Below are 13,361 nucleotides of genomic sequence, written 5' to 3'. Positions count from 1 at the left end.
TCATAATTTAAATTCAAATTGTGTGTGTATGTTAACTACAGTTGTGTATAATAAGTTTTGGCTTAATATTAGTATGCTTGATGTTAAAAGGTACATTTGGTTTATCACCATGTAACTGCTCCATATTTGGGATACTATTCTGATTCTTATATTATCGGTTGGTCTTTTCATAGATAGAGTTAGTGATTTACACACTTCTCTAATGCTTAGGGAAAATTTTCATCCTACTGGTGGATAACCCCTACTCCTAACCTACCTAAAATTCCAAAATACAAGTAGTTGACCAAAACCAAGAAAACTTAAACTGTATTTACATTATAAAGGTAACCCCTTGTTATAGCCATTTTTTTTAATGATTAATTTGTTATAGCCAATTATTCCATAATTATCAGTAGGACATCATTCAACGATAAGATAAATATAACTGGTCGCTTGCCAACATCATGTATTATATATGTATAGAGTCTGGTGAGACGAGGATATTTTACTTGTACCTACGTAAACATTTCTCGACTTCCTAGCATATTTAATTGGGATTTCCATTTTTTTTTTCCTTCGATGATATCAAAACTTTGTTAGAAATATAGGCATCATAGTTTGCATACACATAACATGTAGGTATCATAGTTTCCGCTGCTAGGGTATTATGATTAATTTTCAATATCCAAGATTGCTACTAGGGTACTACGAGTCTACCATTCATAAGCATAGCAACCACCAAAAGTGCTACTTCAGAACTTTTCAATTAATTATGCTTGCTCCTTATAAACAAATGGGCGATAATTGGGTCATTGTGCAATAATGATTACACATTCTCTTATGTTTCTCATGAATGAAACATTACAAAATTCAGTAAGTCACTTTTGTTTTTTGAGAAAGTTGATGTTTACAACAAAAATTTAGGACTTGGCTTAAGACCTCCACCACAAAAAAATTTTACCTCTAAAAAAAAAAGGCCCACCTCCATTGTGAAAGACCCAAAATTTTATAAAAAAATATGAATTTTTTTAAATGGTTGTGCACTTTTTTATTTTATTTTATTTTTTATATTATTGATGCTAGGGATACTGCCTTTTTTAATAGGCTTACAAATTGACATATCACCAATTACAAAAATGTAATTTTTTTGGGTAAAAAACAAAAAAGTAATTCAAGCATTCATTAATTATGTTATTAGAATTCATCAAACACATTTATTGTCACATCATGTTGTGAATATTTTGAATTACTTTTAGCACTTTTTTTTTTTTTTTTTCCAACAAGACTTTCAAAGTATGAGACTAATAAAAACCTAAACAATTGAAACCCTAAAATACTTTTAAAAAAAAGTTGCATATGTGTTAAATCATCAATGATGATTAATCTACCCTAATAGTTTGAGACTTTTTTTTTTTTTGGTAAACTAATCTCCTACAAAGCCACACACCAAATAATATTAGCTATTTCTCTTAAAAATTAGATTACAAATTTACTTAACTATTATCATCATATATATATATATATATATTTGGAGAGAGTTTCAACCTATAACATCCGCTCTTAATGATATTCTTTATCATCAGACCAAATACTAATAAGTTTTTCAACCATTAAAGACTTTACCAGTTGAGCTAATTAAAACCCACTGTATCATCATATATTCAAATAAATATCTTAAATGTTCACTATATATAATTCTCTATAGAAATTAACCTTAGTTTTAATTAGTATTATTCATTATATTATGTATTTAATGCATCAATTAACCTCAATTTGATTAATATTAAATTATTTTTAATTAATATTTATATATAAAAGGCCCCAAAGAAATCTTTCATCTTAAGTACTAGGCCAATTTTGATTTTAGGCAATAAATTGTTATTGGTTGTAACTAGTGGGTGTCTAATTCAAATTAGAACCAATCACAAGTTCACAAGAATCACAACTAGTCACTTAAGATTTATTGAAAATTATTGTTGTTAACAAAACTATAGACTTGTTTCTTTGGCCATTCTCAATAGAACTTGTTTTTAAACTGTAATCTGCTAAGTTTTCCAATTCCCTGAATGCTTTTCTTTTTATTTTGCTAACCTTCAATAGTATTTTATTAAAAAACATCAGAGCAGAGGGGAAGTCTGTCTTACAGAAAATTTTTAGGTAGTTTCAAAGTATAGTAAAATGATACTCCTTCTTCTCACATTCATAATTAACCTCACCATGAATTTAACAAGGAAAGAGCACAATTCTTTATTATCCGAGAATATATAAGAATTAACCCTCCCTTACATACTTCAAGTTACTCCACTGGCAGACTACCCGTAAGAAAAGACATAAAGCAATGGGTCCTAAGAGCAAGAGCTAGCTTGTACGCCTCAGCAAAGACCCCACCTCATTCTTTCTTTCACATTTACATGCTATTCCATCAGTTGGTCACCAGCCCATTGAGAGAGAGAGGTGGGTTTGATTACCTGTTCCTTTGACTGAAATGCTAACAACCACGCCGCTATTGTTTTGTTGGATTACTTGTTGTATGTCGGGTATATTTTTTGTCACTTTCACCTGACATAAAGAGATTGAGCAGGTTGGCTCGCTGTGTCAGTTCGTCAATGTTAAGGAATAAGGATCGGTAAAATTATATACGTCTGCCTCTTCAGTGTGCTCTAGGCTAAGTTTTTCTTTTATTTAACGATTTTCCAACATTTTCTTCCAACTTCAAGTGGCCTACAAAAATAAAAATAAAATCTAAATATATAATATAGAAGACTAAGTTGGGCTTTTATAATTATTGTTGGTCCGTCGACTAGGAACCTATAAAGTATAAACTCACCATCATTCATTTTAAGTTTTTTTTTTTACATTGTATGATTGCACTTTGTGATCCTAATTTTTCATCAAATATTCAAATGATTTTATTCGCACATCTTATTCTTATCCACAAATATTGGGCACACATGGTTTATACTAGTGGCTAATTTCATAAATCGGATTAACATGTATGATAAGCGCCAAAAAAAAAAAAAAAAAGATTTTTATTTTTCTTCCCTCTAATTAGCGAGTGGGGAATCAAACCCGTAGTCTCTTGACACCGCGAAGCATGGAATGTCATGCATTGGTTTTTATTTTTATTTTTATTTTTATTTTAAGTAGTTAAATTTTATCCCTAGCAGGATCACATTATTTGAAAATGTGTAATTATTTAGTGTTTTGGAAACATATTAAACGTGTGTCCTCTCCTCTCATAAATAGTATAGGCAAGTCTTATTATGAATTTAATTAGCAAAAATGTGGAACTCACTTTTAAGAGAGATGAGGAGCATGTATTTATTGTACTCTCGAACCACTCAAGTAATTTTCCTCTCCTATACATTACCAAATTGAGAATATTTTGTACATCAGTCTAGTTTTGCCCAAGTTTTTCTTTGTGGGTTTGCACACGTAGGTGTTAGAAAAAAAAATCTCGTCCCCATGTCCTCCTATGCCGTTTTCAAAGAGTTTAATGTGAATGTTGACAAGTGTCCCAAAAACCGGTGTAGTGGATCAGTTTTTGAAGTGGACCAGAAGTGTCTGCGCCGCTCTCTCTCTCCCACTCCCTCTATTATCTCTCCACCTTTTCAAACGCCACTTCTACATTACATACATATTTAGTCTAACTGTCATGCTGCTCTTGTCACCTTTTGTCTTTTCAAATCTTTCACTTTCACAACTTATAACCATTCCAATAATACTATCATGTAAGTCAAATTTTCAGTCTCATCTTTGTTTATTCTCATTCTCAGGGCTTGTATATAGCCTACTCTACCGGCTTTACTAGCTCCAAAGCAAAGAGAACCCTAAGAATTTCTCTGAGATTTTAGACATGTTTGACATCTTGTTCGGGTGGCGAAAAGCTTCAAAATGGTAAAAACCCATTAAGTTCAAAGAGTTTTTAGTGTTGGTTTGTGTGCCAACCGTGTAAATTTTATGTGTTTCTTTCTTGTTGCAGCAAGAAACTGATTAAACGAGTTCAGTGCCGGCTAAAGGGTCTGAAGAATAAGAGGAATTCAATTGTGAGGCAAATACGTGGAGACGTGGCTCAACTGATCAAAACTGGGCATGAACAAATTGCCTTCACCCGGGTATTCTAATGAATTCTCCACTATGAGTTTATTCAAGCACTCCTCTGTTGTTTCCTCTGTTTTCTTTGTTGATTATAGAATTTCCCGGTTTTTAAGTTTTATTGCTTGCCTAAAAGTTTCTATAGGATTCGTATAAAGAACAATAAACCAAGTTTCCATGATAACTTGATTTGGAATCTTTGGTCCTGTTTTGTCGTTATAAAGTTAACCAATCAATCAGGATAAGTTTAATCATTGATGATAAAGCCTTGAGTTAGGTAATGATCATTTCTTGACACATAAAGTGCTGAATTACACAAAGATTGAGATAGAGAGAAACTTAGAAACAGGAAAGAAAAAGGAGTACACAAAATTAATAGTGTTCTTAGCCAGATTGGCAATTATAATTGAGGATGTGGTCCCATTCATGCATACAACAATAATAGGACTTAAATAGTATCAACTCCAACTTCAATTTGATTGATAATTGAAATTTATGCCTGGTTTTGTTTTGAAGAGTCAGAAATGTAGGAGTTATACCTAGAAAATGGTGGTTAATTGCACAGTTACTTAGCAAAAGTGCCTGCAATCTCTTGTGAAAGATAATCAAAATATGTTTTCAAGGTAATAACATAGAGCTGCAAATGATTTCTTTGTTTTTCTTAAGTGATTGGTAAAACTTGAGAACTAACAATTGTGAAATTCAGGGGTTTGAGGTAACGTGGGTATGAAATCATGACTTTTTCAGCTGATCTGCAATCTTTTGCTCTTTTATTTTTTTTATTTAATTGAAGGAATTCAATTGTGGAATATCTTAATAGCATCCTGTACTTACCAATGCTTGGATTGTATTTGCTTTCTTGTTTGTGGAATTGGTTTCTATTATAGTTACCAAATTTTTATTGCAAATTTTACTTATAGCTTCAGGAATTTGTTTCAGCAGGCCTGCTTATGTGATCATTTTTCTGCCTTTTCAGGTTGAGCAGCTCATTAAAGATGAAAGCATTGTGGCATTGTATGAATTGTTGGACCATTTCTGTGAATCAATCCTCGTAAATCTTTCTTATATCCGAAAGCACAAGTATGGGACTACAACAACCTCTTTCTAAAGTCACCACTCCTCCCCCCCCCCCCCACCCTCTTCTTCTTTTTTTCCTATTTTCTAAGTTCCTGTGATCTAAAACAATGATATTTTATTGTAATTTTCCAACCTTAGGGACCGTCCAAATGATATTAATGAAGCAGTTTCAAGTCTTATATATGCCTCTGCAAGATGTGGGGATCTACCTGAGCTTCTGGTGATCCGGAAGCTCTTTGGAGAGCGGTATGGTCAGAAATTTGCATTGACTGCTGTTGAACTACTTCCTGGGAATCTTGTGAATCGTGAGGTTATTATTTTCAACAATAGCAATATAATTTGATGGGACTTATTTCTGTTTATTCAAGAAAGGATTTGTCACTAATATATGCATGCAAATCAATAAAATCTAATTCTACAGATAATAGAGAAACTCTCCCAGAAGTCCGTACCAGAAGATGTAAAGCATAGATTGATCGATGAAATAGCTAGGGATTACAGTCTAAAACCAGAGGTTTTAGCACTTGAATACTATCCTGAATGGAAACAAGAGCAGGTGATTCTTTTTACTTGAATCAAAATGTTAAAGCACATTCATGATGTTTTCATTCCCAAAATTTATATAATGTACTTCCATACTATGCAACTACAGGTGAAAGAAAATAGTGGACATCAAGTATTGGATACAGATGTTAAAGCTTATTATGATGCAACCAATGGATCTGAAATGCAAGCTTCAAGTGTTGAAGAGATAGAAAGAAAAGTCATATATGTTGATTCATTATCAACGAGCAATAAAATTTTGACAGAACCGTGCAACTCTCTCAGTCACCAAGATTCTGATATGAGTATTACTTTTACTAGTTCCATTGTTCACTCTGCAAACTCCTCTATTGTTCGTCAATCATCCTCAGGTGTAGTGGAATCTTCTGTGAATAACAAAGCACATGAAGTAGAAAATTCCAAACTGAATTCTCCATACAAATACAAAATTTGGGTTTGGAGCATGAGGAAGTGAGGAAGACTCGAGCATCTTCTTCAGAAAGTTTGCCTCAGTTTCCTGAGGAAACAGTAGTTTATCTTGATGACATAGATGAGTTTCAGTCTTTGACTAAAAACAATAGAGCTTTCCCAGACCAAAGAATATTTAAGTTCAAATCATCTGTCCTGCCTAAGAGTGGAGAAGCTGAGGCAGTGGTGATCAAAGTAATATGAATCATTATGAATCATGGAGTGAGAAGTCTGGCTCAAGGAGCTCTAGAAAGAGAGGGAAGGCATCAGGGAAAAGATTGAGGAGGAGATCAATGTCTCGGGAAATTCAAAGTGTTAAAGATATTGAATGTCTCTTATATTATGACAATCTGCGCAAGAGTTCTCCAACTCATCATCACATCAAGCATCATAAGCAGAATCCTGGAGTAGGAAGGCAACAATCATATTATTCTCAGAAGAGATTCAAGAAACCTTGTTGTTTGGATTTAGGAAGTAACTTCGAGTCATGTAACTGCAGCCTGAGACACCCAATTTTTTATTTTTGTACCTATGATGATGAAGAGAACGGGGAAGTTTTGCCGTGGAAGCAAAAGAGAGGGAGTACAACTTTGGTAAGCCTCCCAACTCATGGTCCTGAACAAGAGCTTGTGTGTAATGAATGTTACCATCACCACTGGTCCTGGAATAGAGAGTTAGATAAGGAAATGGAATGGAATACCTTCTTCAAGAAACCTAGGAGAAGAAGAAGTTATGACAGTGGTGCTGCTGTGTATGATGTTTTCACCTACCCAGATTTCCTGCCTAATAAGCAGCATGAGGAAATGAAAGGCAAAGCAGACAGATCTTATTCACCAAGCAGCTGTGTTTCTTCCAACATTTCCAGTCAAAGGGTGACTAGTGCTTTTACAAGAAAAGAAACTCTGCCCCCTTACTCCAGAGCTGAGACAATGCCCGCAGAACGGCTTACAGAAGCTCGCAATGAAACTATACTAAGGTCCAATTCTTGCCCTTTCCAACATCCCAATCATGTTCATCCCAAATTGCCCAACTGTGATGATATAGAAGCTAAATTCAGGGCTCTTAAGAAAGAGGTTGTACAAAATAAGAGCTGTGGCAGAAACATACAACTCGTGTAAGATAACAAAGCTATCTGCCTTTTATAGCACTAGGCACGAGCTCCTGTGACATTTCTGGTTTTCTGTTTGAAGAGCTCCTCATTGAATTTTCTCATGTAACATGTTTTCATTACTACCTTTCATAGTTATCTGTTAATTGTGGTTAGTATGTATATACAATTTGGAAATAGTACAAAGTTGTCCTCGATTAGAATTTATTTATTTTATTTTTTTNTTGTGTTTGGGGGGGGGGGGGGGGGGGGGGGGGGGGGGAAGAAAAAGAAGGCAAGAATATAAATTGACTTATGGCACTCCTCAGTCCTCACACGAAACCAAAGAAACTGACATCTTGACAGGATTCAGAGCATATTCGTCAATCTGGATTTCCACCAAATGTAATACCTTCTTGTGGATATTTCAAAGGAAAATAATCATTTTTGGCAAAAGCTTCAAGATGTCATTCTCATGGATTTTAAGGCTTAAAATCCTTTGGTTACAAAAAGTCTGATTCCCTTTCTCTTTTTACCCTATTGTGACAGTTGATTTTAGGTTCTTGTTGCTTGATTAAACTGTTCTTTAGGTTGTGAAAATTTATCAACAATATATGTGGTTTTCCATGAACTAAAGTGCAAGAAAGAATTGGTAAAACCAAGATGGTGATGAATAACTCAGCATGAGACCATCGATTTAATCAAATGGTTCAATTTACTCCTGCAATTAGATGTAGCAGTTGTATGTGTAACTCAAAAATTAGCTTGTAGATAGCTCCTGAAAACTAGCTAATTGGCTTTTGTAATTTCCCCTTGAAATTTTTATCAACTAAAGAAAGGGTTATTGAAGTCATAACTGTTGAAGATGAAGCTCAAACTGCTCAAAGTAAAGGTTCAGGTTCAATAGCAAACACACTGTTTGAGATTATAACAGTTGAGGTTATGATGCGCATCGTTTCATTAAAACAATAAGTGATGCACACCATTTCATTAAAGATATAATTGATATGCACCGTTTTGATTGTGTAACTGGTGTTCTCCTTCATGTGTTAAACGGTGTCGTCTTGGGCTATTCAAATGATAGTTATTGTGGCGCGAAGAACGGTTATGGCTAAGATGGAGCTTCTGTGATTTAGGCGCATAGTTTGGATCTAATCTATTCTGTTATAACTGTGATTGTAACTATATATATAGGAAGGTGTATCTCTGATGTAATTAAGCTTTGTATTCATATTTTTATTTCAATCAAGAACATATTTTTCTCTCAATCTCATTCTCTCTCTCTTCCTCTATCTTTCTCTCTGTTCTTCTTCTTCTTCACAGAGTTTTTCTTTGTAATTCTCTTTGATTACTGTGTAATAAAATTTTTCATGATATCAGAGCCATCTGTTATTGAAACAATGGCAGTTATAAGTTCAACAATGGCAGCAGCTACAAGTTCGATGATGGCTGCATCTTCATCGTCATTGTTCTCTTCAAGTTCTTTAATCAATGTATTTAATCAACCTCTTCTTCTTCTCTCTAATATGGCCAACATGATGACCATAAAACTGGACAATACAAACTAAATAGTTTGGAGGCATCAAATAACAATGGTGCTAGAAACTTATTCACAGTTTGAGTTGATTGAAGAACCGCAGTTGATTCTGGATCAATATCTCAAGGATCTCTCAGGTGTATATACTACTGTTGTGAATCCTAATTTTTTTATTTGGGAGTTAAAAGAGAATGCTTTACTTAACTTCTTGAGCTCTACCCCTCACTTCTAGCACTCGCTGTGGGGCATTCTTTAGCATTAGAGGTCTAGAAGGTTTTGGAAAACAGATTCTCCTCCATTTCCAGGTCACATGTTATGAACCTTAAGAGTGAGCTTCACAATATCAAGAAGGGAGTTGATTCTGTAGATCTATATCTGCAGAAAATAAAAGTTGTCAGAGATAAATTGTTAGCTGTTGGAGTAATTGTGGATGATGAAGAATTGCTTCACATCACTCTCAAAGGACTTCCCAAAGAGTACAATGCCTTTAGGTCAGCTATAAGGACTAGGAGTACTCATGTGAGTTTTGATGATTTTCAACTACGCTCAATGCAGAAGAGGAGTCTCTAAATGATGGATCCAAGATCAAAGATACCATCTTTGCTATGGCAACAACATCAACCCCAAAGCCTAATAATAATGGCATTAATCAGTCTTTTAACAGAGGAAGGGGTAGAGGTCACTTCAATAATAGAGGTGGCAGAGGTGGTAGAGGATCTAATGGACCATCTCAATTCTCTCCTTTCAATCAGTTTCAGTAAGCACAATCTAATTCCAATGGAATTAAGTCAGAAAGGCCAATTTGTCAGATTTGTGGAAAGGTTGGACATTTGGCCCTTGATTGTTACCAGAGGATGGATTATGCTTACTAAGGTAAGCATCCACCTACCAAGCTTGTAGCTATGGCCATTGCATCCAATGCATATCTCACTCAAGAACAGCCCTGGCTTGCTGATAGTGCTGCAACAGATCATGTCACTTCCAATCTTAGCCATCTCAGCTTCCCTAAGCCTTATTAAGGTCAAGATCAGATTACTGTTGGCAATGTTCAAAACCTTCCTATAACTCATCTAGGTAATGCTTCTATTCCCCTTCCTCACTCTGCACTTCATCTCAATAATGTGCTTAGAATGCCTTCTATTGCATCAAACCTTGCCTCAGTCCATAAAATCTATCATGATAATCAATGTTGGTGTTATTTTGATGAAAATATCATTTCAATTCAAGCCTTAGCCAAGGGGAAAGTTTTGTACCGAGGCAAAGTGAAGATGGTGTTTACCCCATCTATCCTCAAAAGGCTTCTCAACTCTCTGTCTCCTAACAATTGTAATAGTGCTTTTCATGTTTCTGTTTTCAATAAAACTCTTTGGCATTTGAGACTTGGGCATCCATCTGACCAGGTTTTCAAACATTTGTTTCCTAATGCCAAATCTGATTTAAATAAGTGTATCCATGTAAATACTAATTGTACACACTGTTTGTGTGGTAAAATGCACAAGTTACCATTTCCTAAGTCTTTTTTTACTGCATCATCTCCCTTTGAGCTTATTCACTTCGATTTGTGGGGCCCTGCTCCTATTTCCTTCATTAATGGCTTTAAATACTATGTTTTGTTCATTGACCATTTTACTAGATTTACATGGATCTATTTGCTCAAATCTAAGTCTAGTGTTTTTACTAAGTTTGTTCATTTTAAAGCCATGATTGAAACTTAGTTTTCTACAAAAATTAAGACCTTTAAGTTCGATGGTGGTGGTGAGTACACCTCAACTGCTTTCAAAACCTACCTCTCACAACAAGGTATTGTTCACCAAATTTCTTGTCCATACACTCCTCAACAAAATCGCTTAGTTGAAAGGAAGCACAAACATCTTATTGAAACCACCATCACTCTTTTGTCTCAAGCTTCCATGCCTTCATCCTATTTTTCTTATGCTATTTTCACTGCTGTGCACTTGATCAATCTTCTTCCCACTTCTGTCCTTGCCTTCAATTCTCCCTGGAGTAAACTACATTCTTCTTCTCCTGATCTTTCCCAACTCAAAGTGTTTGGTGGTGCTTGTTACCCACATCTCAAACCTTATACTCCGCATAAACTTGCTCCAAGAACCACATAATGCATTTTTCTTGGATACCTTATAGGCACAAAGGGCTACTTATGCTTAGACTTACTCATAAACCACTTATATACTTCAAGGCACGTTGTTTTCAATGAATCCAAATTTCCCTTTTCTTCTCTCATCACTCACTCTTCTACTGCTTCCCCATTTCCTTTGTTTTCTGATCTTTCTTGGTTCTCCAATTTGTTGTATCTTCATTCTACAAATCAACTCTTAGTTCTAGGTCCATATGCTATCACTAATCCTTCTTCCACCACTGTGCCTACTACCAATGCATCTGATTTTAATACCTTGTTACCACAACTAAATTCTAATGCATATTCACCTCCATCTACTACTTTCCCACCACTGCCTTCACAGCTTGCATCTACATCAGATATGTTACCTACCTCAAATTCACCCTTGGTTATTTCTCCATTAGACCCTTTACTTGATCTACCTTTTGCTCAACCCTTGATCACCACAATACCTACAAATCACCATCCTATGCATACCAGGTCCAAGAGTGGTATTTCTAAACCTCATCCCAAATTATGTTACAAGGCTGTGTTGGACTATACTTTTACTAAACCTCTCACTTATAAGGTTGCTTCTCAATATCCTAAGTGGTGTGAGGCTACGGATGCTAAGTTCCAAGCATTACAAAGGCAACATACATGGTCTTTGGTTTCTACACCTCCCAATGTTAATCTAGTTGGGTGTAAATGGGTTTATAAGTTGAAATTGAATAGTGATGGCTCTATCTCAAGGTACAAAGCCAGATTGGTGGCCAAAGTTTTCATCAACAGGTAGGAATTGAATTTCATGAAACTTTTAGTCTTGTCATCAAGCCTGCTACTGTGAGGCTTGTCATTGCTATTGCTGTTAGCTGCAATTGGAGTTTGAGGCAGCTTGAAGTATCAAATGCCTTTTTACATGGATATCTTAATGAGGATGTTTATATGCAGCAACCACCAGGCTATGTGGATTCCTTTCATCCTTCATATGTATGCAAGCTTCATAAATCCTTGTATGGTCTTAGACAGGCTCCTAGAGCTTAGTTTGAGAGGTTCACTTTTCAACTTCTCCATTTGGGGTTCACTGCCTCTTTGGCTGATAGTTCTCTCTTCATCTTTTTGTCCTCAGGCACCATTATCTGCCTATTATTATATGTTGATGACATTATTGTTATAGGCAATAATGCTTCTCAGGTTGCTCATCTCATCACTACCCTTAGTCAGGTGTTTGAAATCAAGGACTTAGGTCCCTTAATCTATTTCTTAGGGATCCAAATTTCTCAAACTAAGCATGGCATAACTCTCACTTAGTCTAAATATGCCTCTGATGTATTACATAGGTTCAATATGGAAAATTCAAAGCCTATGAAGACTCCTCGTTGCTCATCTTCTCGTTCGGTGCCTTATTCTAGTATTCTCTTGTCTGATCCCACTATGTATAGAAGTATGGTGGGTGCTCTTTAGAATCTTACATTTACAAGACCAAACCTGGCCTTCAGTGTTCATTAACTTTGTCAATTCATGAGCAAGCCCACCTCAGTTCACTTGGAAGTTGCTAAACGTGTCCTTAGATATCTTAGGGGCACTTTGCATCATGGTATTTTCTTCTCACCTGGCCCCTTGTCCCTCACTGCATTCTCTGATGCTAATTGGGTAGGTGACCCTACAGACAGACGCTCTACCACAGGCTTATTGGTTTTTCTAGGTCCAAATCCCATTTCTTGGTTTGCCAAGAAACAACCAACTGTCTCACGCTCCTCCACTGAAGTTGAGTACAGGGCCTTAGCTACAACTGCTACTGAACTTTCCTGTTTAAGGATTTTGGTCAAGGAACTTAAAATTTTTCTTCCCTATGTTCCTGTCATATGGTGTGATAATGTGTCAACTATTGCTTTTTCTGCAAATCTGGTATTCCATTCCAAGACCAAGCATTTGGAAGTTGATTATCATTATGTTAGAGAAAAGGTTCTTCACAGAGATCTCAAAATTGGTTTTGTCTCTGGTAAAGATAACATGGCAGATATATTCACCAAGCCTTTACCTGCCCCTTCTTTTCTTTTCTTTCGTTTCAAACTCCTGGTGGACTCCTCCCCCTGTCATTTGAGGGGGGATGTTGAAGATGAAGCTCAAACTACTCAAAATAAAGGTTCAGGTTCAACTCAGGTTCAACATCAAATGCACCATTTGAGATTATAACAGTTGAGGTTATGATGCACATTGTTTCATTAAAACTATAAGTGATGCACACCATTTCATTAAAGGTATAATTGATACGCACCATTTTGATTGTGTAACTAGTGTTCTCCTTCATGTGTTAAATGGTGTTGTCTTGGGCTATTCAAATGATAGTTATTGTGGCACAAAGAACGGTTATGGCTAAGTTGGAGCTTCTGTGAATTTAAACGCATAGTTTGGATCTAATCCATTCTGTTATAGCTGTGATTGTAACTATATATATA

The 13,361-nt window shown here is 35.6% G+C and overlaps 1 protein-coding gene across 1 annotated transcript; it reads left to right on the top strand.

Annotated features, from left to right (window-relative positions):
- Positions 1-3,392: 3,392 nt before the first annotated feature.
- On the top strand, positions 3,393-7,481 carry LOC111998584 (uncharacterized). Its single transcript, XM_024030674.2, has 6 exons — positions 3,393-3,876; positions 3,962-4,094; positions 5,051-5,154; positions 5,290-5,461; positions 5,573-5,707; positions 5,804-7,481. The coding sequence occupies exons 1-6, from the start codon at positions 3,836-3,838 to the stop codon at positions 6,167-6,169; spliced, it is 951 nt and encodes a 316-aa protein (XP_023886442.2). The 5' UTR covers positions 3,393-3,835; the 3' UTR covers positions 6,170-7,481.
- The last annotated feature ends 5,880 nt before the right edge of the window (positions 7,482-13,361 follow it).

Source organism: Quercus suber, unplaced genomic scaffold, assembly GCF_002906115.3.
Source record: "Quercus suber isolate HL8 unplaced genomic scaffold, Cork oak 2.0 scaffold_56, whole genome shotgun sequence".
Taxonomy (NCBI): domain Eukaryota; kingdom Viridiplantae; phylum Streptophyta; class Magnoliopsida; order Fagales; family Fagaceae; genus Quercus; species Quercus suber.
The sequence above is the reverse complement of the archived record's forward strand: the minus strand, read 5'-3'. Positions and strand labels throughout refer to the sequence as shown.